This window comes from Misgurnus anguillicaudatus, chromosome 21, assembly GCF_027580225.2.
Source record: "Misgurnus anguillicaudatus chromosome 21, ASM2758022v2, whole genome shotgun sequence".
NCBI lineage: Eukaryota > Metazoa > Chordata > Actinopteri > Cypriniformes > Cobitidae > Misgurnus > Misgurnus anguillicaudatus.
The window spans coordinates 14,282,233-14,309,666 of NC_073357.2; the positions used below are offsets into that span (position 1 = coordinate 14,282,233).

At 39.5% G+C, this 27,434-nt stretch overlaps 1 protein-coding gene across 2 annotated transcripts in view; it reads right to left on the reverse strand.

Moving 5' to 3' along the window:
* The window catches only part of LOC141348955 (signal-induced proliferation-associated protein 1-like), a 195,660-nt gene that overhangs the window by 90,113 nt on the left and 78,113 nt on the right, over window positions 1-27,434 (reverse strand). For both annotated transcript variants that reach the window (XM_073859681.1, XM_073859682.1), the window contains exons 2-3: window positions 17,007-18,613; window positions 3,379-3,503 (exon numbers count right to left, since the gene is read on the reverse strand). In XM_073859681.1, the coding sequence (XP_073715782.1) occupies window positions 3,379-3,503; window positions 17,007-18,093 (1,212 nt within the window). In that variant the 5' untranslated portion in view covers window positions 18,094-18,613. The remainder of the gene's footprint in view (window positions 1-3,378; window positions 3,504-17,006; window positions 18,614-27,434) is intronic.

The following is a 27,434-nucleotide window of genomic DNA, read 5'->3' on the forward strand; positions in this document are numbered from 1 at the left end:
CAGGATGGAAGTTGCCAATCCCTGCTCTAGGGACTCAATCAGAAGCTCATCCAGAACATAATGCATACAGTCACAGCCTGCATATAGGTCTTATTGCAGCAGATAAGCAAAATGTAACAGTATGACAGCAACGGCTAGGCCGAGCCCAACATGAGCTGTAGCAAGCATACCCACGCCCAGCATCTGCTGGCATTAATATAGGAAGCACAATGGCCAAGATAGCTAGCTTGAAAAAACGAGGATTAAGCGAAAACGCGACTCTGTAATGCGGTAGAAACTGTGAAAAAGTGCAACTGTCAAAATTGAAACAGACTGCAATCCTTGTGATCCAGTGAACCCAGCTAAATCCCAGCAGCTGACTGCTTAGGTGGAGCAGGAATAAGCTCACAGAATGAGCTTGGCAGGCCACAGCAATCGTGTTACGAATCCAACGCGATAGCCTCTGCTGTATTATAGGCTGCCCACAGTCTATCTCTGAAGCATAAAGACTCTTACAGCAATGTCAGGGCGGAGTGCTCAGATAAACGTATAATACCCATACCGGGCACAGCTCACATGAGCTAGATGGAAAGGTAGATACAACCCCCTACGCTCTAACTGTGCTGAGGGTGTTTTAGTCACATAGTCTCTTTAGGGCATATACAGCCCATCACGGCACCATAATAGGCAAGTTTTTTTCTCACTTAAAGCTCCACTGTGTAAGATCTAATCCCATCTAGCGGTGAAATTCTATATGACAACCAACTGAATATTACTTTCTAGCACCCCCATTCGGAACGCATTTTAACTCTAATACGGTGGCCGTGTCATGCCAAGGTTAACATGGCTTCCAGTAACTACAAAGTAGTAGTTGAATAAAAAAATAAACAATTTGCAATGTCCTTTGCCTGTGATCCATCAAAGCACACAGATTTATGTTAAACATGGAAAAAGTCTGATTTTCATTATATGTCAGTTTAAAATCACATACATCCATAAATGTAGCTTAGACACTCCTTTTTCATCGACGCGAGGAAAAATATCCCAGGGGCTGTTACACTTGGTATTAAGATGTGTTTTCGTCGATCGGATCACAAGTGGACGAGAGAGGCACATCACGTTTACACCTGATATTTAAATCCGTCTCTTTTTGTCAATTTTCGACCGCTTCTCTCCAGATTACTGAGGGGATGGTCTGTGGACGAGTCCCTCTCCTGTCATTTAATCATGAGCAGGAGTAATGACGGGTTTAAATGGACGCAAACTAATATTATATCAGAGTCCAATGCTTGTTTTTAAGTAAACATGTTAGACAATGTTTTGTCCGTGTATATGTAAGAGCTTTCTCTGATATTGGTGTAATAAGATCGCTCAACTTGCACACGCTTGTAAAATGAAACAAAAAGACGCGCAGATCAGTTTTATCAATGAAAGGCTAAAAATAGGGCTGTCACTGTGTGTTTGTGCTAGAGGTCAGAAAAGACGAAAAACATTTTTCTCAGTACCTCAAATTACATAAATGGGCGGAGAGACGGCGTGTGGCTGTTCGAACACATTAAACCGCATGCATGTTTACACTAACAAGTTTTATGCATAATCATGCTATAGTTAGCCAAGGAACTATAAAACTTCAAGTTTACAACATAGACTGTATAGATGTAAACGAATATGCTGAAGTGTCTGTGGAGAAGATATAAAGTGCAACTTCTGTCTCCCTTGAGTCCCATCTTGGAAAACTAACATTACTCCAATATTGACTTTGGTCTTGTTGTTTTTCCTGTCGCGTTGTCGTTTTAAATCCCCTTTTCGCTTCCTTGGCGACGTGTTTTAATGTCCTCGAAAATGGGTCTTCAACAGGCTTTCAAATCTGCCTCAAATCAAAGATCGCGGGATCATCACGGTTTGCAGCTGTTGCAGCCGAAGGATTCAGTCTGCACAGGTCGCATATGTGGGCTGCATACGTCATCAAACCTGGTTTATTTAAATTAACTGAGCATTACATTCACAAGTCATAATCATATTATATAAATGTACAATTAACTAAAAATAAATGTCAGCTTTATAATTGTTAATATTCTGAAATAAGACTGTCTTGATGACGTATACCACCTACACATGCAGCCTCGGGAGGTTTCAGCTAGCGGCCAGCGTGAGTGTAGTCTGAAAGCGCGAAAGGCAACAGTGTCTCAGGTGGAATAGCTCAGAGCAGACCCATATCTAGTGAGTGCTCCTGAGAGAGGCAAGCTTGAATGAAGCCAGCAACAGGGGTCGTTACCTAGGACAAGAGGATAGTAGCTGCACAAGCTGTTCCACCCCTCTCGTCAGGCACAAACTATATTACTCGTTCGCAATCTCCAGACCGGCGTACTATGGCGATTATGCGAAGAGACCGCCCCAGCTGGATTGGTCTCCATCGAGTCAAATTTGCAGCCTTCTCTGGGTAATAGGATATAAAAATATGCTCTCCCCCTGTCATTGGCGGCGTTAGCCAATAGAGGAATTTGAGAGTTGCACAGGGTAAGGTAACAGGCTAAACACTGCTTTGGATGGACGAATGTGTGGGTTACAAGTGCAAGATTCGACTCCACACACCTAGGACATTTCTGTAATGGCTTGCTGCGTACAGGAGCAAGTTACATATTGTGTGCTGTAAAGCCACAGTGTGTGTTGCACAGAGCCATAGAAGAACAGAGCTTGGTTCTGCAGCAGCACCAAGTGAGGAAATACAACTCCTTATATGCTGAAAAAGGTAGTAACGGCTCGCCGAAGTGTTGCGTGCCAGGTACATACTGTGTGCTATGAAGCAAGGCTGCTGTGTAATAGGAATGTCAGTGGCTGTACAGTGATGTTGCGAACTCCTGAACTTTTACACTGTGCGCAACACAGATGTGTGTGAATAATCTAGCAGAGTGATCAGCTGCAGCCATAGAAAACCAATTTTGGTCTGTAGCAGCTCGCTGCTTTGGGCAGGGTCAGATGCAGAACCTGAGCGTGAAGGAGAGACATTTCCTTAATAATGAAACACCTCCCTAAAGACTCGAGAATGATCCAGTCTGTTCTAAAGGCTTGGTCATGATAATTTAGTCGTAAATCAACTAAATAATAACTTTGAGAAAGATGGATGAAGGGAGATACTAAACAACAGGAACTTGGACTGCGAGAAGTAAGAAACGTAATTAACTACTCCATAGTCGTTACAGGAAGCCCATCATAGATAATTTAAAGGTACAGTACAAACAGTACAAAGTATAACAAAAAGGGTGAAAAATAGTCTTGAAAATAACTAAAAAATTAAAAAATAAACTTAGGGGAGAAATGTATTAAATATATATGATTCATTTGAATAAAAGTATCAAAAGGTTTAAAAATGTTATCTGTGTATGTAGAAAATATATTTACTTCTGTGGTCCTAAAAATGATTCTGTAGTTGTACTGGGACCCACTGGATCCTTCTTTCTCCTCTCTGCGGAAACTGATAGCCACTGGCCCCAAACGCTCATCCATGCCAAAGAAATTTTGATGGTCTAGAGTAGAGAAAGGGAATAAAATATTTTTAATCCATAAAAACAAACTTTAAAATGAGAAACAATAATTGTGCAACTGTCAATTTCCCCTTTGTATTACTAAAATGAACAAAGGTGTATACTGCATAACGCAAAGCATCTACTGGTATTAAGTGTCTGGGTAAATTGGCATATCACTGTACTCCAGCATCAATATTTGACCATTTCTTTGCAATAGCTGGATAACTATGCAAGCAATTGTTAAAACTAAAGATGTACATAAACTGCTTTTCATTACTCAAACTGATGTTTCCTTACTAACAATCAATAAAAAGGGTGGAGGATTTTGCTAAGAACATACTATATCTTGCTTACTTTGAAGTATTGAAAAATGGAAAGTACGTCCATCTGCATGCTATATTTAATTTTATACAGTACTGTCTGGTTCTCAAGTGTGATTGGCTATGATTCTTTTCCAATCATACAATCAAGATGCAATTTGCTGGGGAAGCAAGAGGTATTTACCCCGCCTGTGGTCATCAAACGGCCTAAAATAAAGATTAAGGCTATGTTGTAAATTTCACTTGCAGTGATTTTGCATGGCACACTAGTGCGGTATACTGTTTTACTACCTTATCTTCATTAAATTTTTACAGTTTTAACAAATGTAACAAATTAAGTATTTATTTATTTATTGGTAAATCCAGAACAACAAAGAGCAATGGGCTTCGACTGTAACCTCTGTTCCCTGAGATAGGGACGTGACGCTGCGTCATAATATGACACTTTGGGGCAGAATGCGCCTGGCCTCTGAATAACTGTAAAACTAACCTGTCTTATAGGCAGCGAGTGATGACATCACAAGTGCGATGGATACAGGAAGGTGTAAAAGGGAGGTGCAAACAGTGCATTTTAGCTTCTGGAAAATGAAGTGAGTGCTACAGGTACAAAGGAGATATGGCAATGAGATGCAGCATATTTTTACCCGTCTCAGAGAACTGAAGTAACCGTAACCGAGATGTTCCCTTTTCCCTATGTCCACTATGCCATAAGGATTTGTGTCAGTCCTATTGTAAAAAGTGTCATGCACATAAGAACTTGATTACCAGATAAGGATGCGAGGTCCAAACTAAAGTACCTTGTAAAAGTATATTGCATATTGCATGGAGGCCCAGATAGAAGGGCCTGAGAAGATGCCATACTCCTAGTAGAATGTGCCCTGACTATCTGAGGTGAATGCATTCTGCGCACCTCATAAGCTAGCAAAATAGCTTCCACAATTAATTTACTGAGGGTTTACTTGGAGGCGGGTTGACCCTGGTTTATGGCTCCAAAATTGATCAGATCTTCTTCATAGAGAAGACCTTCTCACATATTCTTAATAATACGAATAATCTTGTTGACCCACTGACTTGTGAGACGGAGAATGAAAGATCTGAAGAATTAAGGTCCTTGCCACATGACTAGGAACCTTAGTTATATAACCTGGTCTTGGGTATAAAACGGCTTTAATTCTGCCTGAAGCGAACTCCAGACATGAAAGTGAAACAGATACGGAAACATTTACGGAACGTGTTTGCATTCACACAGAAGCTTGTCTGCCAATTTTACAAGTATTTTCTGGAACCAAAGTGCTGTGTGAATGAGGTTTTTGTTTGATTTAATAACTCTATTATTCACTCTTCAACCCTGGTTTTAATTTGTATTAAACTGCTAACTGACAGTATCTCATCTGGCCAACATTATTGTATAGAAAAACACCTGACAGATAATATTGACCTTGTTTTGCCTCCAATACCACACATTGTTTTATTACTATCTGTACCAGTGGTGCGTACTGAGTTGGGAAAAAGGCTTAGAAATTCGCTACTCCCTTTGTGTTGAAAATCTAGATCACTGAAGAAAATGTGAGTGGGGCTTGCCGTGGCAAAACTCGGGTCACAAAATGTCACAGAATAATGTTAATGAGTCCAACGAGCCATCCCCATGTCTCTATGATGTTCAGATGCAGAGATATAGGTCTTGCTAAACGTTGCCAGGGCACTCCGTTTGATTGCTAGGGAGTGAAATGGCATCCATCAATTAATATACTCTGAGCCACAAGTGAAATTAACACACCCAAGTCTCTACAATGTTCTGACAAAGAGATATAGGTGCTTGGTGTCAAAGGTTTTGTTTAATTACTGTATAAGGCCAACTAGTGGCACAGACACACCATATTTTTTCTGTGGCCTCAGACTCTGCCCATACATCAGTCTGTCAAATCTGATAAAAATATCAAATTTAGTTGATGAGAAATAAACACATGTGTCAAAAACTACAAAAAATATGTAACTTCATTTTGTGCAATTTTCTGCAATTTACCATGAAAATGTTGACATTTCATCATTAGTATGTAGTCTATAAGCTATAAATATGGGAACATATATGGGTCAATCAGGATAACACTTGCAGAATAAGCACTTTTCGCAGCGCTGGACTAAGCATGCACCAAGTGTTGTGTCAATACTCATAAGTTTGGCAAAGATAAAGCCTCAAATACACTAAAAATTAACTCTTTCCCCGCCAGCGTTTTTTTTAAAAAGTTGCCAGTCAGCGCCAGCATTTTTCATGATTTTCACAAAAGTGTAATGCCTTCCAGAAAGTGTTCTTCTTTAAATATGTAAAAATATATATAATGAAAGAACAGACCCTCTGCTTTAAAAAAAAAAAAACGTTTCATCCTACCTTCATAAGTTTTCTTTTTATCACCTCTCAAATATGGAAAGGTTTCTTCAAAAACACCCAATTTTGAGCAAAAAGCTGAAATAATTCCATTTTTGTGAAGGACTTTTCATAGAGATCAGAATGCAGATTGATCTTTAAAACATACACGGAGTTCTTTCATGTGAGGCGCTACTTCCGGGTTGTATAAGTTGCGGAAGTGCGCCACCTGGTGGATAATAGCAGTATTGCGAGAAGCCGGAAATTCTCGTCATTGGCAGGGAAGGGAATTTTTCTTAATTGACGAGTTATCTCAAAAGAGTTAAAGTAACTTAATTTTGTGCAATTTTCAGCCATTTTCAATGGAAATTTTTCACGTTTCGTCATTAATATACAGTCCAGAAGCTATAAAGGGGTTTCAAGTCGATGGGAATAATGTTAGTGAAGATATTTAAAATCTGGCATGTGTAGTATTTCTGGACTCAGCAACAGTTTATGGCTCCAAGGAAACAAGTCTCATGAAAATAAATCAACCCTAGCCAAAGTTACAGGCATGTAAAACATTTGTCTGACCACTAGGTGGCGCTGCAACGAAACTGTGTATGCACCCTCAGTTTCTGACTGCCATCACAAATACCAAGTGTTGTGTCAATACGTGTAAGTATTATGTTGAGTTTACACCAACCGCGTTTCAGGCGTCAAAATCGCGTCTACGGCGCATGGTTTGCCGCTTGAACAATTTGAATTTGTGTAGAGCGGAGAAGACACACGGAAAAAGCAAGTATGTGACGCGCCTCAGAGGCAAACTCCGTTCTTGTGGGAGGGGCAAGTGCTATGCGGTTGTCTGTTTGCAAGATGACTGATGTTGATTGTGCATTTATCAAGAGAGTTACCAGTTTGTATTTGGTAACCTTACCACAGGGGGAAAATAAACGGCGCAGGTCGATAAACGTCACATGACTCAAAAGTGAAGTGCGTATTACAACTTACCAGGTTGCCCAATGTCCTCACTGACACTCTTCCAAGTGAGGTCCTTTTTATTCCTGTCTCTATAGAAATAAGAACTTGTGACGTATAGCTCCGGGTGACTGCTCACGGATAATATCAAGCGTTGGTTGAATGAGTGACTCCGGGCGGGGCGGCCACCACAGCAGCAAGCAGGCTCCTGATTGGTTAACGCGGCGCGAAATTCCGACAAAGTTCAAATCTTTCAACTCGGGCATCAGCCGCAAATTCGCGTGAACCGCAAAATGCACAAAAGCACCATTCGCGCGTACCACGCACAACGCTCAATTCGCGCGAGCTAGACGCTTGGATAAGGTGGAAACGCGTCTTTCGCGCCGCGCCAAACACCTCTTCCGCGCCGCGGGACCTCCAGAAGCGTGTCAACGCGTCTTCACATTGACTTAATATTGAAATCACCCGCGCTTCACACCTCTACTGCGGTTGGTGTAAACGCAGCATTAGCCTTAAAGCTGTTATTTCACACTCTACGTAAAATTATTTGATGCGGTATATGACAGCGGATTGATTTATCAAAATAATTTTAATAACATGTGCCTCGAGTACCTCCTAGATGCTATATGCCGATTGTCGTGGCAATCGGACAAAAGCTTTAGGACGAGTTAAAAAAGGAGTTTTTTAAATAATTAAAAATGGCATAAACATTTTCTGATGGAATGAAAATGTGCGTGGTAACTTTATGGACTATCGTTTATCACCGTGCAAAATTGTATAACATTTCTACCTATGCTTCTATGGGCTAACAGATACAATAGGGGTCCTTGCCACTTTGGGGCTTGACTCCTAAAAAAAATCTTTAAATTGCACTTTTTGAGATTATACCAGATCAACACAATTTACAAATTCACAGCAACGGTCAGGTGATTGAGGACATGAGCTTTAAACATCCTCAGTACACTGATTACACTACACAACGTGAACCTATTAATTAGCGATGCTGTCTATACAAAATACCAGTGATGCAACAAAAGCAGTAGTTTTAAGTATACGTGAATTTGGAAGAAAATAATTTAGTATACCTAAATATTTACTGTAGTATGGTTCAAATACACTTTAGTCCCACTAAATTATTTTTGGGTTGTTTCACCCTCCCCAAAATATTGTGTACCAGCCGCCACTGTAGCTAATTATTATCTTTTTTGCAACAGCCATCAATCCATTAGGAGTCTGATAAAAATGTTAATTTACATGAATAAATGTCAGATGCACTTAGAAGATTTTGCATATGAGCTTTTTGTATTTTTTTGTATTCAAGCAACATTTAATTTTGAATTTAATCAAAACGGTAAAACTACAAAAGCTGCGCTGCTGTCATGCCCTGTCAGGTTTTAAATCATAACCTTCTGGGTCTGTAGGTCTGAGTCCGTATGAGACGGCTTCTGGGTCCGGACACAAGATCGCCTTATGCAAATAACCTAGGCAGAGCCAGCCAATTGCGTTTATGGAAGACCGGAGCATGTGTAACGGCCACTGTGATTGGCTGTTGGCCACGCTTCAGACAAGCCTTCCGTCAAGCGTTAACACTTCTGTCTTGTGTGAATGTACCGTTAGAGTGAAGAGCACATGTGTAGCAGTCTGATCTTGGGCACTTGTAGTCAGAGAATAAGGGAACCTTATTTTGGTGAAGTTCACTATGTGTAATGAACAGAACAGGTACCTTTATTTAAGCTAAGGTACAGATTGATAAGGTACATAGACACACATGAAGTACACTTCAGTACAATCCCTATACACTTTATTTTACGTAACTTATCACTATGTAATAGTCTGTAATGCCATAATTAAGTAATAATGTAATTAAGAAGTCACTACATGTTTTAAGCTATGTACTGGTTAGTTAATTTAAACTAAGGTACAGATGGATAAGGTATGTGTCAGGGATCTCGGGGATAACAGAGGTGAACCCAAACGCAGACAACAAGGGGTTAACTCAGAATATTTATTAATTAATAAAACAGAAAACAAAAAGCCACGAGGGGGCAAAACAACAGAAACAAGACAACTTAAACAGGAGTGGACACTAGACAGGGCAAGACACAAAACTACACTAAAACACTGAACTAGATACACTTAACAATAAACACTACTGGACTAGACTACTACGACAGCGTACTAACAGGTATTCAGAACAACATCAAGGCTAAAGCACGGGACAATAAATACAAGAGGATTAAATAGGGGAGCAAATCAAGAGGGGAACAGGTGATATAAATCAAACAATAATGAGGAGAGGATGATAAGGGAGCGGGGTAAGTGACGAGACACAGGAAAAATGTAGTCTAATATAACAATACTAAGACCACGTTTTCCCACACAAAACATTGTACTGTCAGAACCCTGCCATACTGAACTAGATATTAATACCAAACCAGACTCCAGCAGAATCCTGACAGTATGTAGATACACATGAAGTATACTTAAGAACAATACCTAATATCTTGGGGGGTATTGATCTGTTTGTGTTTTCCCTAAAACAGGCAGTTTTTCCTAAACTATCCTAAAGGTACAGTATAGCACAATGCTTCCCGATCCTGGTCCTTGAGGCCCCCTGACAGAAACTTATTTAAAGCAAAACTATGTAGTTTTTTTTACCTTTAAATAATGTCTCTAAAATTATTTCAGTGATAGAACAACTTTTAACTGGACAAATTGTACTGTTGCTGCAACCTGAGCAGCCTCCTAGCTGCTACAAGCACACTCTGAAGGTGGTGGTGGAGGGTAGAGCACACAGCCCCGCCCCTCCACCTGCCTGCAGAAGAGTGTCTGATACCAGGCACTGTTGCGCTTTTCAACCACATGGGGGAGCTGTAAGTCATTTTTACATGGAAACTACATAGTGTTGCTTTAAAACACCTGATTCAACTTATCAGCCTACTTCAAAAATGGTAAACATGTCTCCCTAGCAAGCTGATGAGTTAAACCAGGTGTGTTAAATAAGTGGACATCTAAAACTTTCTGGGAGGGGGGCCTTGAGGACAAGGAAAGTCAGCACTGAGCTCAGTCTCAACCCACTTTTACTGGTATTACATTTTCATGAGTCACATGATTTGTTTCTGTGATTTGAGAACAAAAACCCGATGACGCATTAGGCGGCGACAACAACAAATCAACCCAGACAAATTTCAAAAAGAGCCAGGTAGACTGTACAGTAGGAGGAGAAACTTGTGGAGTTATGGAAAGATAAAGAATGTTTGTGTCAAATTATATTGTTTCGCTTTGCTAGCCTCCGCTTTAGTGTGTGTTCGCCCAGCCGTCATCGATCGATGACGTAAAACTGCAGACATGTTTGTTTGCGTGCGTCTGATTTTAAGTCTTTAAACTCGTACAGTCTGACATTGATGGAAACTGAGATCATACAGTGTGACATGGACTTAACTACAATCTTGATTGCACAGTGTGGCAAGCAACAATCCTAAAGGACTATTTAAAATCGCACAGTGTATACCGGGCTTTAGTGGAACTTATCCGGGTTTACAGTGAGAAAAAACATGCTGTTTGTCTTTTAAGAGGTTGGACAAGGATTTGCTCTTTTGATTTGAGAAAATATATAAATAGATCATTACGATCTAAATCTCCCTGTTACAGGTAACAGCTGTGTAACTGACTTAACCAGTTACATACTGTAACATTGGTGAGGTAAGAAGGCAGGTTGAGGTAGCGCAGGGCTATTCATATCTCACCCTGGAGGGCAGAGCACTGCATAGTTTAGCTCCAACCCTGATCAAACACACCTGAGCAAGCTAATCAAGGTCTCCATGATCACTAGACAATCACAGGTGGTTAAGTTTAATTGGGTTTGAGCTAAACTATGCAGTGCTTGGCCCTCCAGGGTAAGATTTGAATAGATTTCGAATTTGCGGTAGCGGATCCAATTGCAGTTTTTATTAGAACCAAAACATGAAATATGGTAAGCTAGGCAAACAGAACAGAAACACAGAAACCAACACATACATCATCTGTGCTCTAAACGGGGTAGACAGTGACTGTTGGATTTTAGAGGTTCACCCACAACCCACATTTATGATTTTCATATAGTCTTGCACAATTTTTATTATGTTATCCTCACATGACTTGTGTACCAATACTAATCTGTCATATGCCTTAGCTTGGAATACCATTTCCTCTGGATGTGCAGAACCTTCAATTGAACTGGTCAACTTAAGTCATGATGACGCAAGCAGACCTCCTTTTTCTCCATTTCAACTTCCCTGTCCAGCTATATATCTGTCGATGAATCATTTTACTATTATTTATTAGACGTGTTTATCCTGAGTGTTGATAACAAGTTTGTTCAGACAATTCCATGCTATTGTTTTAAGGTGATCAATACTTCCTCTTTTATCCTTATAAAGTTACCTTTTTTCAATAACCTCTGACTATGATTTTAACGGCGTTCTGTGTCTGTGTCTTTCATGGTCCCTGATATTAGATCTCTGCTGCTCTGCTCAGAACACCAGATTACAAAACAAATTCCTAGACAAAGAATTTATTCTAACAGCGACTTAGGCATGTACCGTGTCCTGGGTTTCAGCGTGACGTTACAATGATTAGGTCCAAACTGCAAACAGTCAGCAGAGAGAGTGTTTACAGATCTCCATTTAGCCAAAACCAATAAAATAATTGTTTTTATTTGAATAAGTTCAAACGAGGGGAGAGCCATCACTTTTAGGACCAACACTAAATCCCATGTTGCAACAGTGGGTGGGCAGTAAGTTCTAAGGCGTCGGGCACCCGTAAGAATTTTGTCACCAATTAATTCCTGCCTACCCATGGGCCTCCAAAATCAGTGTGAAATACCACAACAGTGGTCACATACACTACAGCGGTGGAAGGCATGCTGCCTGCATCCATCCGGTGCTGTAAAAAAGACAGAACGGCTGACACGGAACCAGGTCAAGCTCATTCTCCTGGCACCATGTAGTGAAGACGACCACTTAAGTGTGTAGAGAAGCCTCGGTGCAGGAGCCCACGCCTGCGTAAACATATCGAGCACACAGTCATCACCGGTTCCTGCACATCTTAGGTGTGGCCAGGTAGACCCAGTGATTATATTGGGGTGGCCAAAAAAAAAATCACAGAGATATACATTCAACAGAATTACAAACATACACAAAGGATTATTTCCAATGCTATACAAAAGAAGGAAAATGTATGCTGATAATTTCTGAAGAAAAAAACTGCTGGTACCCTACACCATTTTTAACTTTTATGAAAGGTAACTAGGTAAATAATATTAATTTGACCTGATCACCTGAACTTTCGCTGCTGAAGTAACAAGTTTAAATGTTACTGCTTTAGACTAGTAGAGCTGTATGGATCAGCTCTAATGTCACAGAACCCTGTTATAATAAATGATAATAAACAGTTTGTCCCTTAAAGGCAGTTTGCAGCTGTTCAGCCAGGGCTACAGACTGCTTGCGTCAAAAAGCACCAAGAACTTAATTTGGCACTGCAAAACGACTGGTAAATGACATCAAATTAGCGTGCTGCATTAAATCAATTAGGGTTATCGTTGCTTTCTCCTCTCTGATCTTATGCAGCACTAAATGCAGCAGCTTTATAGGGGGAAATGTGTATTTGCTGGTGCTCAGCAATTGCAAAGTCAGCGCATCTCCGCCCAGAGGAGAGCTTCTCACTGAGAAGAACAGAAGGCAGTGCGCATTCTCCTCAGACATAAACAGGTACACATCACCTTTCCCAAACTGATCACAAATCAACGCGACCAACAGGGGGTTCAGATTCCATTTTCCCTGAGGAATCCAGTTCCTCGACAGCATGTCTGCTCCGCAGTTCAGTCTGCAGAGAACGTGTCTGAACAGGGGTCTGGAGTGCATGCCACCCTGCGAAGTGCGACCGAGACGCACCCCCAAGAACCCAGTTAGAGTGCTCTTATGCATATTCACACGCAAACCCAGGTTGTCTAAGTCTGAAAGCAGGGCCTCTCTGTGGCTGATGAGCACAAATCTTGTGCTAAAATCGTCCAGATAATTCAGGATGCGCATACCATTTGCAGTGTCGTGTCCACAAATTTTATGAATGTGCAAGGGCTGAGAGCCAGGCTGAAAGTAAGGACTGTGAATTGGTATGCTGTGTTGTTAAACGCAAATCTCAGAAAGTGCCTGTGGTGAGGGACAATCTGGATATGGAAATAGGCATCCTTTAAATCCAATGAAATAAACCAGTACCTGGACTAAATGTGGGCGAGGATCTGTCATTCTGAATGTGCGTCTGTACAGTGCTTTGTTTATTGGTCTCAGGTCCAGGATCTGTCTGTGTATATATGCTCATATATTAGGGATGCACCAAAAGGAAAATTATTGGCCTAAGCCGAATAAAAAAATCTCAGCAAAAAGGCTCAATAATCTTTTTTCATTTTCATAATTATTTTGCCAATTTTTCACCATTTCTCACAGTTACATTCAGAACATCCTTTTTACTATATTTATTTTATACATATTAGGGATGCACCAAAAGGAAAATTCTTGGCCTAAGCCGAATAAAAAAAATCTCAGCAAAAAGGCTGAAAAAATCTTTTTTCATTTTCATAATTATTTTGCCATTTTTCTCACAATTTCTCACCGTTACATTCAGAACATCCTTTTTACTATATTTATTTTACCATTTGTAACAATTACAGGGGCCATGTCACAAGACTTTTTAAGATGTCAAATAAATCTTTGGTGTCCCCAGAGCACATGTGAAGTTTTAGCTCAAAATACCATATAGATAATTTATTATAGCATGTTAAAATTACCACTTTGTAGGTGTGTACAAAAATGTGGCATTTTGGGTGTGTCCTTTAAAATGCAAATGAGCTGATGAAATTCAAAACTGATTACAATGATGGTGGTTTGTTGCAATTGAAACTAAATTGTGCTGTGAATAATTTTCTCTCTCTCTCTCTCTCTCTCTCTCTCTCTCTTTTTCTCTGCACTAAATGGCAGTGTTGTGATTGGATAGTGCAGATTAAGGGGTGGTATTATTATAATAAGAGCCAAATTTCAACGACCTATTTTTTCATGTGCTTGTAGAGAATGGTTTACGAAAACTAAGCTACTGGGTTGAACTTTTTCACATTTTCTAGGTTGATAGAAACAATGAGTACCCTATCATAGCACTTAAACATGGAAAAAGTCAGATTTTCATGCCATGGCCCCTTTAATTTTTTACATTCTAGCAGTCCTTATAGAGTTTTTTACACCAAGATCATACCTTTTGATAAGTTATGGCTATCTGAAGTCGGCTAATCGCTGATATTTTCAGGAACAACAAGTGAGGAAAGGGGGAGGTGCACCAGGCTCCTATTATATTATCTTAACCACAGGTATTCACTTTTATTATTAAACTTACTGATCCTCCCCAAATGACAACAACTTAAGTATTGAAGTAAGTTTTACATATATCAGGGGCATAGTCTGTGAATTTTGATCCCCTTTTGCATGTCTAGTTGACATTGTAGCTTACATTAGAATAGCAGGCACACCGTACCTTGCCCCAGTATGAGCTCGTGCAATAGCATGACAAGCTTACTTTCATCAGACACTTCCTATTCAGTAACTTCTCAAAAATCTGAAACACTATCTCTGGATGCAAAATAGTCCATTATAACATTGTTTAGGGCAATGACATCACCAAAATTGATCAGAATGAGGCGATTAAGATCATTCAAGTGAGCAGGTATTTCTGATTCCATTTTTTAACATGCTCTCACAATAAGGTTTTATAAGTTTACACAGGACAGGCGGGAAACATGCATTAATAAACATTCATTTGACATGCTATGTGGTTTATTTTGATAGGTGAACAGTCTTTGTAATGTTAAGAGAGGGAAAGCTATGAGCGATTGTGTTGCATCCTAACAGGTCCGTGTTTGCTCTTGCACATTAAAGACACAGTCTTTTCAGCTTGTCAATATAAATCGCTGTTTTATTAATAAAACTAGTAATTTTTCCCAAGAAATTTTCAAAGATGATAGTTAAGGTGTTATAAAATAATGATTGAATGAAATCCAGTTCTAACAAAAATTGATATTTGATTTATTTTTCTGAAAACGTTACGGCGCTACTGGTTTGAGCAGATCGCATCACATAAACCTATTCCTTACTTCCGGTGATGTCATACTGGACCCTATGATTATAGAAATTGAAAATGAAAGTTAATCAGGAATGCTTTGTATTTTGAGATTATTTCTAGAGTTAGAGTTTGTCTAAAACTTGCCTGTTAACCAAGGGCTTAGGGGCGGTTCAAATTTTGCCCCTTAACCTGCATGGAAAACGCGACCATGCTGCTTTCCTACTTTCCAAAGCGCTTATAATGCTACATTCTGAAAAGTTTAATTATTTTTTAACTGGCTGGGGCACTGCCACGCCTGAAAAAAAGAGTGTCACAACACTCTCTATTTGAGAATGTTACATTCAGAATAACATATTTGCATGCGCAAAAGACGAGAAATGTGAACTGCCCCTTAAAGGGGTCGCACACCAGATGTGCAGCTCAGCGCCGTTCTAAAAAAATCAAACACATTGTGTTTTATGAGTATACGCACACGTGCGCCGACAGGTGAAGCCTATCCGCTGCGCCAAGCTATAAGGGGGTCTCACACCGAACGCACAGCTCAGCGCCGCATTGCGTCTAGGACAACTCGGAGGTATCGTAAACCGGAAGTGCACATTAAATAGCGTGAGCTTAGTCAGATAGCGTCTACTTCAAATTGCAAAATATACGTTAGCAGCCAATGTTAATCGCTAATGATTTGGGACAAATATGATGTTATTTAATGTTGAGTGTTAGAAGCTAGATAAGATCGAAGATGACAAGATGAGGTCAATAGAAAAAAGACAACTAAATGGGCAGTTAACACTTTCAGTGACTTTTTTGCGCCAAATACAGAACAATTGTGATTTCAAGATGTAATCTGCATCTCTTTTAACTGAGACATTGCAGGAGTTTTATGCCTCTCAGTCTACCACTGGACGCAAATACAGTGTTGCAAGTTTGATGTGTCTCAGAGCAGATATAAACCGTCACATTACAAAATACAACATCATAAGTGATAAAGACTTCAAGTTAAGCAATGCCGTCTATACCTGCTCTGAGACACATCAAACTTGCAACACTGTATTTGCATCCAGCAGTAGTCTACCAGCGATAGAGGCATAAAACTCCCGCAATGTTTCATTTAAAAGAGAAGCAGAGTAGGTATCATCTCGAAATCACAATTGTTCTGTTTTTGGTGCAAAAAGTCACAGAAAGTGTTAACTGCCAATTTAGTTGTCTTTTTCGTATTGACCTCATCTTTGTCGTAGACTTTAAAGAAGAGACGGACACAGGTAATTTGCGCACGCATCTCTCTCTCTCTCTTTCTCTGGTCCTTCTCTTTCAGTTCTCTTTCTCTCTCTCTTTTAATACTGAATTTAAATAAATGTGATCATTCATTCAAATAAAAGCAATCTGACGGAACTAACGAGCCGTAACTTAATAAAATAACCATCATTTTTTAACCATCTGTTAACAGCTTTAACTTGTTTTTATCTTGGCAAATAAACGTGGTATTAGCTGAATAATCCACGGCTAGCCATGCATTAAAGGGTTTTTAATGCACGAAAGAGGTTCCGCTTTGCGTCAGGTGGTTTTTCACCTCTACATTGTGCATTAAAATCCTTTAATGCATGGCTAGCCGTGTATTATCTCTTACTTATATCATCCAACCATAGGCATACAATTTACATCACATAATTCACATAACTGTTCTTTGACAAATATGACTATTCCACAAACAAATTTTGGTCAACCACTCACCTTTCATATAAAAGTACTTGTGATAGTAACGAGCCCCTAGGTCCGTATGTTCTATGAAGTAGTTATTTTTCCCTTGTTGCTGAACATGGCTCTCCCTGGGCTCCTCTAACACAGACACAGCATCATTGGGAGTTTGAAGATTTCTCCATCTACCTTTGCCACCTCCTGTTAAGCCGATTCCCGGACTCTCCTCTCCGCCCATCTCATTCCGAAAGTGTGGACAGCTGAGCAGGAGATCACTATCATTCCCATCTCCTTCGTCCAGCAAAGACTTCTCTACATCCTCTGAGCTAGCCCCAATTCCTACAGGGCCTCCTCCACTCTGAGACAGTGAGGAAGGTCTGGATTCTGATAATGGACCAAGCTGAGAGGCAGCTGATGCACCAGATGTAATGTTTTTCTTGCGACCAATGCTGTCACGATTGGTGGCAGCTTCTGTCAGATCGAACAAGATGCTCTGCACATCATAGTGTGCAAAATTGCGCACCCAAGCACCACATGTGACCTGATCACAAGGAAACTGAGGGGTCTGTAGAAGGGATGGTTTGACCCTCTTTCCAAGCACCTCCGGTTTAAGGGGCTTAGCCTGTTTGGAACTGTCTACTGCAGGAGGGCTGTTTGCTTGACAGAAGCTATCTGTCTCCTGACGTCCCATCAAATGATATGAATACTTAAAGTGCACAGCATTGTGACTAAGAGCTCCCAACTCATCTGGACCAGGACTTGCACACTTAGTCCGTTTCTCTAATGAGGACAGGCTACCATATTCTCTGTGGAGGGGCTCCCCCTGCCCCACTGAACGAGTTTTGTTACTCCCTGATCGGATCTTCCACCCGTCTTGCCTTGCTGGGTCTAAATCACCCAAGGTTACATCACTGTTGCTGCGCTGCATTAAATGTCCACGACCTTCTGTCTTCATACTCTGTCCAGCAGTGTTGGGTGTCACAATCTCTTTGTCTGTTTCCTCTGTTACTCTCCTGGGGGTCCATTCTGTCATGATTTGCTTGTGGTCATAATTTACTGTTGCTAGGGGTGGGTGCTTCATCTGTCTGCGAAACTTGCGGATGAAGAGATCGTCTGACTGCATGATGTTTAATGTTTTTAGGTGGTAGGTTTCTCTTACTTTTCAGTTTCTGTTTGCCAATTTTTCTTGTTTCTCTTCACAAAATTTATGTAAGAACATTAATCTAGAGATTTTGGAGAATGGACATAAATGTTTCTGTTTTATCAATGAAAAGGAACATTTTTCATTACAGCTTTGTTCGATAGGTTTCTCATCCACAAAAATATTTAGACTGACTGAGTGCAACCTTTTGAATCAAGTAATAGCCATGCAAGCTCAAGTGAAGGCTTGAATCTCTTATTAGCCATCTTGGCTAAATGTATAAATGTATTAATGTTATAGGTCAAAAATAAATGTTATTATTAATGTCATAGGCCAAACCCCATTAGACTGTAAAAATGTGTAGATTGACTAAAGTTGGACCTCCTAATTAAACCTGGTCTGGTTCATTCGGTCAGGTACATGTTGTCATTGCTGTCTGTTTAGTTTGCTGACCACAAGCTCATTGCCCTCAGAGACCACAGCTGCACCTTCCACTGAATTCCTAAAGACAAAGACAAAAAAAGTTTTTGTTTAAAGCTGCAATCCATAACATTTTTGCAAATGTACATTTTATTTACAAAATATAAAAATGTATAAAAGAAGTAAAACAATATATTTATTAAATGACAGGAAAACATTTTTTAAAATCATTGTACCAATGTTTGCAAGCACATGTACTAAATAACATTCAACATTAATAACATGCAGTATTCAAAACTGTTCACTTTATAAATAAGGAATGCAACACTTTGCAATAATCACTGTTTTGTTACCAAGAAGTTTCTGGCATAGACAATTCTTTTACTGTGTCCTCAAGGCGACATGCCTCTATGATTTTTGGTTAGGTACTAGGGTTTTTTTTTTTTTGGTTCTTGTCATTTTTAAAATAAATGATACACATTTTCAGACATCTACAATGCTACACAATTCAATACAATTTATTAAAATTTTATATTGTTTTAACAATTGTTTATCGTACCAAAGTGGCTTTACATGAAAAACAGAGAGAAGCAAAAAACAACAAAGCATGGTAGTTTTAAATACAGTTTAGGGTGGCGTATTTGAAGTTATCAATACTTCGTGTTTGTTTAAGGTGTGATTACTCTAACACATTGTCTTGTTTGAAGCACAGAGGAAAGCCTTGTGTCTGGACAGATATGAGATTGTGTGTGTAATGAATAGAGATCGAATGAAATATCTGTTTCCCGATGTGTCCCCCAATATTTAAAGTCGCAATTTAGGAAACAGAGTGTTTCCCCTAGGTTTACAGCTTTGGGGGGGGGGGGGGGTTGGTTGGGTGTATATATACAAAAATATATTGATCATTCATTGTTCGTCAATGTTAGTTGATACATTTATATGTTAAACAAATTTTAAATGATGCATTTGTTGGAGAGAATAATCCTGTTTCTTAATTATCTGTTCTGTTGTCAGACATAAACGAGCAGACTATAAAGTAGTGAGTAAACACGATCCAGTAACACCTTGTGTTTAATCCAACCAGCTATTCCTTTAACTCTGCTGAAATCCTGATATATAAACTCGATTTATAATTGTCTGACAAAATCGTACATTTACATTGAAGCCTTACTGCTGTTGCTTTTCTTATCATGTCTTGTTGTGTTATGATCAGTTTTATTTCAAATGTGAGTTTTATTGTATGTCACGTACATGGTTTCTGTAAAAAGTTATTTAAGACTTTAAATGGCAAATGTCGAGAGGGCATTATTTTTGCACAAAGTAGCCTACATTAAAATGATGCGCGAACCTCTCCTCTTGTGGGTTTCCTTTGATTTCGGACAAAACTGGGAGGTGTGCATTCAGGTATGCACTGAATTTCTCTCCACTCTAGCCCAGAGAGTGTGCATGCACTTTAAATCTCTTCAGTCACTTTCATGCAATTGTTTTATCTTTCCCAAAGCGTGCGTGTATGCGCTCTTAGTGTTTCCCACACACGTGCGCATTCTCTCCCTCTCTATCATGCTGTACATTGTAGTAACTCTGTGTAACAGTAACAGTGTATGCTGTCATATTTCTGAATTTGCACCGAATTGTCTGCGCTATTAGGCTACGCGACCAGGGCTTAATATTAACACCCGCCAAATGCGGGTAGATTTCGGCTGTGGCGGAAATGCTAACCTTTCGTCTTCTCTGTCAGTAACATCCGTGACTGTTGATGTTTATGCAAAAAAGAAACTATACGGAGGAACGGACTTTGAAAACATCGTCACCTTTTCAGTTATGAGGCGTGCGCTGCACGCAACATGACAGAGCGCGCGTGTAGTGAATTAAGCCAAACAGTAAAATATAAATGTGTGCACTCAATTGGATAATTTTAAATGCGCAAACACAGACAAAAAAGACATGCCATCGTAGAAATAAGATAAATAACATATTACTTGAGAGCTATTTAGTTTGTTTAATAAAATAACAAATTGTTATCTGGCGCTATAAAGAAAATCTAATTTACTTGACCTTCAAGGCGGGCGCCCCCCTTATATAATGGTAGGGGAAACACAGCAATGAAAAACTATACTATATATATAAACTATACTATATATATATATATATAATATAATATATATTTTAATATTGTGGTATTATTAACAAATGACTTATCTGTGAGCTTCATTATTTTTAAAAAATTTGTGTGTGCTCATAATCTTTAATCAAAAATGCTAATCTCCTCCCCTCCTCAAAACGATAGGTGTGTTCGACTTCATGCGCCGCTGCGCAAACCGATCGGCGGCTGACTTAAAGCAGTGCATTCTGGTTAGTACTTTTGTCCGACTTCAGCTCGCGCTGCAGGCACGTGACTGTGTCATATGTTTTTTAAGTACCGCGAGAGCGGTTCGAGATCAGCCGCCTGAGCTCAGCGCAGTTCGCGAAGAGGAGCTGCACGGGCTGTAATGACGACACAGCTGTTTCACGATTGGTCGGATTCACCACATGACAACAATCACGTGTATTTCGTGTTTATTTTCACGCCCTCAGTTCCACAAATGCTCACAAATTTTTTTTTTTATAACAGTTAAAGCTATTTTCATGTAGTCGCGATGTTATATTGTGTCATCTTCATAAAAATGAAATGGATAAAAAACGTAGACAGCACTACATTGGTATTTAAATAATAAATGCTTATGTTGAACTTTATTCTTGTAAAAACAGATGCTGAAAGCCTCTTCAGTTCCACTCATGCTCATACACGGACATTCAAAACAGTATAATTCCCTTTTTATGTAGTTTACATCTTGCAAATCATGTTTAATGCGATTAAGCGAGCAAACGGCACGTGATCAGCCATGCCTGACGTAAATGCAACAAACTACACAGCGCGTCCGACTTCTCGTCTCCGTTTTCAGCTCCTCCCCGCCTGCATGCGACTAATCTCGCCGATCGGTTACATCCAGCCACAGCCGATCTCGAACACACCTGATCTCTCTTCACTTCCAGTCATATGGTATGGCAGGTGGGCGGCGTCCGGGAGAAGATCGCAGGGATTAGCAATTAGCAACACGACCCAACTTCAAACGATCCAATCAGATCTCGATGGACAAATTCAAATCCAGCCCTGCCTTATTTCATTTCAGAAGCCGTTTCATTCGCATATACGTCACCACAGGGAAAATAAGGCAATCACCACTTCCGTTTGAAATGAAAATATATTGAATAATGAATATATATTTTTTAAATATTGTGGTATTATTAACAAATTACTTATCTGTGAGCTTCATTATTTAAAAAAAATTTGTGTGTGCTCATAATGTCATGGTTCTGCCTTCTTGTCCTTTGTTTAATCTAGTCTTGTGGCAGAATCATGACAGACCCATGTTTTGTGTGGGTTCACATGGTCTCACTATTGGTTTACTAGACCACGTGTTTCCTGTGTCTTGTCTCTTTTACACCGCTCCCTTGTTAGCCTCATCTTTATTGTTTAACTCCTGTCACCTGTTGCCCTCATCAGTTCTCCCCTATTTAAGGTCCTTGTGTTTGTTGTCGTGTTTTTGTGCATTGTTCCTTACCTGTGAGTATTTTGTCTGGTAAAATCAAGTCTAGTCTAGTTTATTGTATGTTTAGTGTTCTGTCTAGTTAATTGATAAGAGTTATCCAGTTTAGTGTTTATTCCTGTTCATTAAGTTATCCTGTTTATGTTGTTTTGCCCCCTCGTGGGTTTTGTTTTCTGTTTTTTTTAATAGAGATGTTCCGATACCATTTTTCTTTTCCCGATTCCGATACCTGGGCTCAGGGTATCGGCCGATACCGAGTACCGACCCGATACCTGGGTGTGTATCTGTAAAATATACAGCTATACATACTACTAGTCCTGTATGAATGGATATAACTGTTTTATGGTGTGCTTCAGACTTATTCCTAAACAAATACATATAGTGAACTAGGGTATTTTTATTATCTGAAAGACATTTGACAATAATATTTATTTTTCCTAAGAGAAAACGAGCCACAAATCTAACACTGTACACTGAAAGGGTATTTTAGTTTTAGAATAATTAAAAAATCTGCGGAATTCTGTGGGATGATTTCAAATGTTTTTAGAAGAAATTAGAGAATTTAAGCTACTAAATATTACAAAATTGCATCTAAAATAATTACTTTTTAAAGGCTTACAATTAAAATGAATACACCAAACCAATGAGTCCTCTGAATTGAACTGGACCAACATGAACCAGATAATGTGCATGTCAAGATAGAATTATAGTTCGTAGCCTATATAAAATGACATATATTATTGTTTATATATATTATAGCAGAATAAAAAAAACTTGTGTAAACGTTCTCATTATGAATAAAGCACGTATGAAGATAATTTAATCATTTTTACAACGCAATGTGAACTTTATAATAAACATAACAAGAGCATTCGTCTTGTAAACTGATTCAAAATGATGGTGTGCTGTGCTGAGTGTCGCGTGACTCGCGTCACATAGACGACAGAGACAAGTAAGATCTGCGGTAAAACTCAGTGGTAAGTTTTATTTCATCTCAAATATCAAACGGTTCATGCTCTTATCATTAAAAACAATCACAGCAAACAGCACACGCAGGGTTTATGTACTTATCAATGCTGCTCACAAACGTGCGAGGCTATGTACAGTTGTGTTCAAAATTATTCAACCCCAACTGAAATTGATTGTTTTGGCCGGTTTGACATTGATTTTGATCATTCAGTCATCCTGCTTATAATTACATCAAAGAGGCATGTGTAGGTCAGACAAATATAACATAACATTTATAATGAAATAACCACAAATGTCTTTTCTGTGCTCACATCATTATCAGTTTTATTCAACCCCCAAGTGAAATTCAATCTTAGTACTTAGTACAACATCCTTTTACAGTTAAAACAGCTTTTAAACGTGAAGCATAGCTTGACACAAGTGACTTGCAGCGATCTACGGGTATCTTCGCCCTAGGGGTGGGCGATATGACCAAAATCTTCTATCACGATAGGATTAATTTTATATCATGATAACGATATGTATCACGGTAGAGTTTTTTTTATGTTTTAATAAGGTTAAATCTTTAATACCATAGAAATGTTCATAATTCTCACAAAAACATATACAAGCATAAAAAGAAGATAAAAACAAACAAAACTTAAGCTCTCTGAAGATAAACAGTCAATGAAATAAGAATGATAATAAATAATTATGCATATATGTGTAGGCTTATATATATATTTTTATTTAAGGTAGAAAAGTGATTTAATCAGGAGCAGTGAGAGATTTTTTATCAATGCTGTTTGATTAACACGAGTGACAGACAGGAGCAAAATTAGGTAACTTCCCCTTTAAGACCAAAGTCCGGATCCAATACACTGTTACACATGCGCTTTCTCTTTTAGCTGTTTACTTTCTCTTAAGACCTAACTGGTCGTGTTTATGAGGATGCTTGCAAAGACGGGAATTTTGACGCATGTCTATTTAAGGCCAATAAAGCGGAAAAATGCTCACGAGCTTAATGAGCAGCGGTCGCGCGACTTGCGCGCTCCTCACAGACAGAAAGAGCAGCGGTTGCGCGACTTGTGCGCTCCTGAGACACAGAAAGAACGCACGCATACAGATCTTTTGTCTGTGTTTCAATGGCTTAAAATAACTTGTTTTAAAACTGCAGTGCTTAAATACGTGTACAAACGTTACGTTTTAACTACCACGTGCATAGGAGCGTGACGTGGGCGCGTAACCTCGATAGAAACGATAGTCCAAAATCTCTACCGGTTGACAAATTTCTACCGGTTAATTATGTCTACCGGTTTATCGCCCACCCCTACTTCGCCCATTCATCATGGGCAAAAGCCTCCAGTTCAGTCACATTCTTAGGCTTGCGCACTGCAACTGCTTTCTTTAAGTCCCACCAGAGGTTCTCAATTGGATTTAAGTCTGGTGACTGCGATGGCCACTTCAAAATGTTCCAGCCTTTTTTCTGCAACCATGCTCTAGTGGATTTGGAGGTATGCTTGGGATCATTGTCCTGTTGAAAGGTCCAACGTCTCCCAAGCCTCAGGTTTGTGACGGACTGCAACACATTGTCATCCAATATCTCCTGGTACTGAAAAGAATTCATGGTACCTTGCACACGCTGAAGTTTCCCTGTACCTGCAGAAGCAAAACAGCCCCAAAGCATGATTGACCCCCCACCATGCTTCACAGTAGGCAAGGTGTTCTTTTCTTCATAGGCCTTGTTTTTCCTCCTCCAAACATAGCGTTGATCCATGGGCCCAAACAGTTCTAATTTTCCACAGAACACTATCCCAAAACTTCTGTGGTTTGTCCACATGACTTTTGGCATACTGCAGTCGACTCTTCTTATTCTTTGGAGACAGCAAGGGGGTGCGCCTGGGAGTTCTGGCATGGAGGCCTTCAGTACGCAGGGTGCGCCGTATTGTCTGAGCAGAAACTTCAGTACCCACATCTGACAAATCTTTTCTCAGTTCCTCAGCAGTCACACGGGGACTTTTTTCCACTCTACGCTTCAGATAGCGCACAGCAGTCGCAGTTAGCATCTTTTTTCTGCCACGACCAGGAAGCGTTTCAAGTGCCCTTTGCCTTGAATTTGCGAATGATGCTTCCTATGGTGTCTCTTGGTATGTTTAACATCTTTGCAATCTTCTTATAGCCATTGCCCTTCCTGTGAAGATTAATCACCTCTTCTCTTGTCTTCCTGGAACATTCTTTTGACTTCACCATGTTTGTAACCACACCAGCAAATGTTTAGAAGGAGTTGAGTATCACAGTCATTTTAAAGCTGCCTAATTGGTGCTTATTAGGCTTTATTGCTGTTCCCTGACATCCATAGGTGTTTTCAATACCTGATTGAAAACACTTCAATGAACCTCTGTTCTTCAGAGTGGTAGTTCTGTAAGGGGTTGAATAATTGTGTCAATGAAGAATTCACAAAAGAAACATTTACTACCGTATTACAAAACCAATTGATGTCATTTTAGTTGCATATGGTTCTTTAAGAAGTCATTGTAGGATTTCATTCTGAATACAATTACAAATGTACACTAAATTCCCTAAAACCCTTAACAGCATTGGGGGTTGAATAATTTTGAACACAACTGTATGTGTACTTGTTGTCAATGACAGTACTGGTCACTCACAAACGCGCTCAAGTGCGGGGTGTGTGTGCTTGTCAATCACGGGCATTAAATCCGTTGAGTTCTCCGCCAAAATCTGCGGGCGCGGATTCCGTTGAGACATGTCGATGTTTTATTAGTCTGACATACTAACAGACAGCGGACATACGGCTGCATGCTTTCATTTCTTTGCCGCCCTAAGTAAACAGTGGTTGCGTCACGCATGAGGTAACTTCCTGGTGTTTGCATTCAGAGCAGCGAAGAAGAAATGAGTTTCGCTTTGCAGCTTAAGCTATAACGGGCATAACTAGGTTTAGTATGAAAATGGTATCGGATCGGTACATGGGTTCAAGTACTCGCCGATTCCGATGCAAGAATTTTTTGTGGTATCGGCCGCATTTCCGATACTGGTATCGGAATCGGAACAACTCTATTTTTTAATAATAAAAGTCTTCAGTGTTCATCCACCTCGGTCTGCACTTGGGTTCCTTACACTCCACATAACACATAATCTTTAATCAAAAATGCAAATCTGCTCCCCCTCAAAATGATCTCTCTTCACTTCCGGTCATAAATATGGCAGGTGGGCGGGGTCTGGGAGAAGATCGCAGCGATTAGCAATTAGCAACACGACCCAACTTCAAACGATCCAATCAGATCTCGATGGACAAATTCAAATCCAGCCCTGCCTTATTTCATCTCAAAAGCCGTTTCATTCGGATATACGTCACCACGGGGAAAATAAGGCAATCGCTACTTCCGTTTCATGGCGACTTTAAGCTTTTTCAAATTATCGGATATCGGTTGTGTAATATTGGATTGATCAATGAATGGCTCCATCATGTGGCCGTTTTGAGAATTGCGTGCTGACATCACAGCATCTGAGGAGAAGAGCAACTTCATTAAAAGGACTTATACTAATTTTGCTTTAATTAATCAACTTATTTAACATAACAGTCATTAATGCACAGATGGGATGTGTTATAAATGTCTGATATGCAATGTATGCAGCTTGTCTAAGAAAGAAAGACAAACTTACAGAGTCACGTAAATTAAACTGATCCATCAAATCCTGTCCCAAATTAAAGATGTATTTTTGCATTAATAAAACAGCCATAAATGAATGCTTGGTGGAATTAAAAACGCTGAATTAAATGAATTTTTCTGTTATTAATATTTATATTTAACAGTAGCCTCATAAAATCACGTTCATATTGCTGTTCACTTACGGGTTGAAGGCTTAAGGGCAGCCACCACATGCAGCTAACTGCATGTGGTGGCTAACAAGATTACCCTCAGTTATTTTAACATTTACTATAAACATTATTTTGCTTAAACATCTTAATAAATGTCTGTGGATATTAATTAATTATTTATTACCTTCGCAAGCTGTTGCAGTTTGATACAGTTAATGCGTGAGTAAATGCATAGATAAACAGCGCTTTGTCAACAGCCATTGCTAAAATGTACAAAATGTATATTTGATACTTATTTCGATTTTGATTTTATTGTACACTTTTTTTATTAAACTACAATGAACCACATGCACACCAAATGCCAATGCTGGCCAGCTTGGCAAAAAGTATCTTTGTGTCCTCTTCTACATCCTCGGAGCGAGTGTTCTCTACAGCAGGGGACACAGTGAGTGTGGAGCGGGCACGGCTTTTACCTGAGAAAGTTGACATGGTGATTTTTCTAACAAAAAAAACCTGATAGTTTTGTTTTC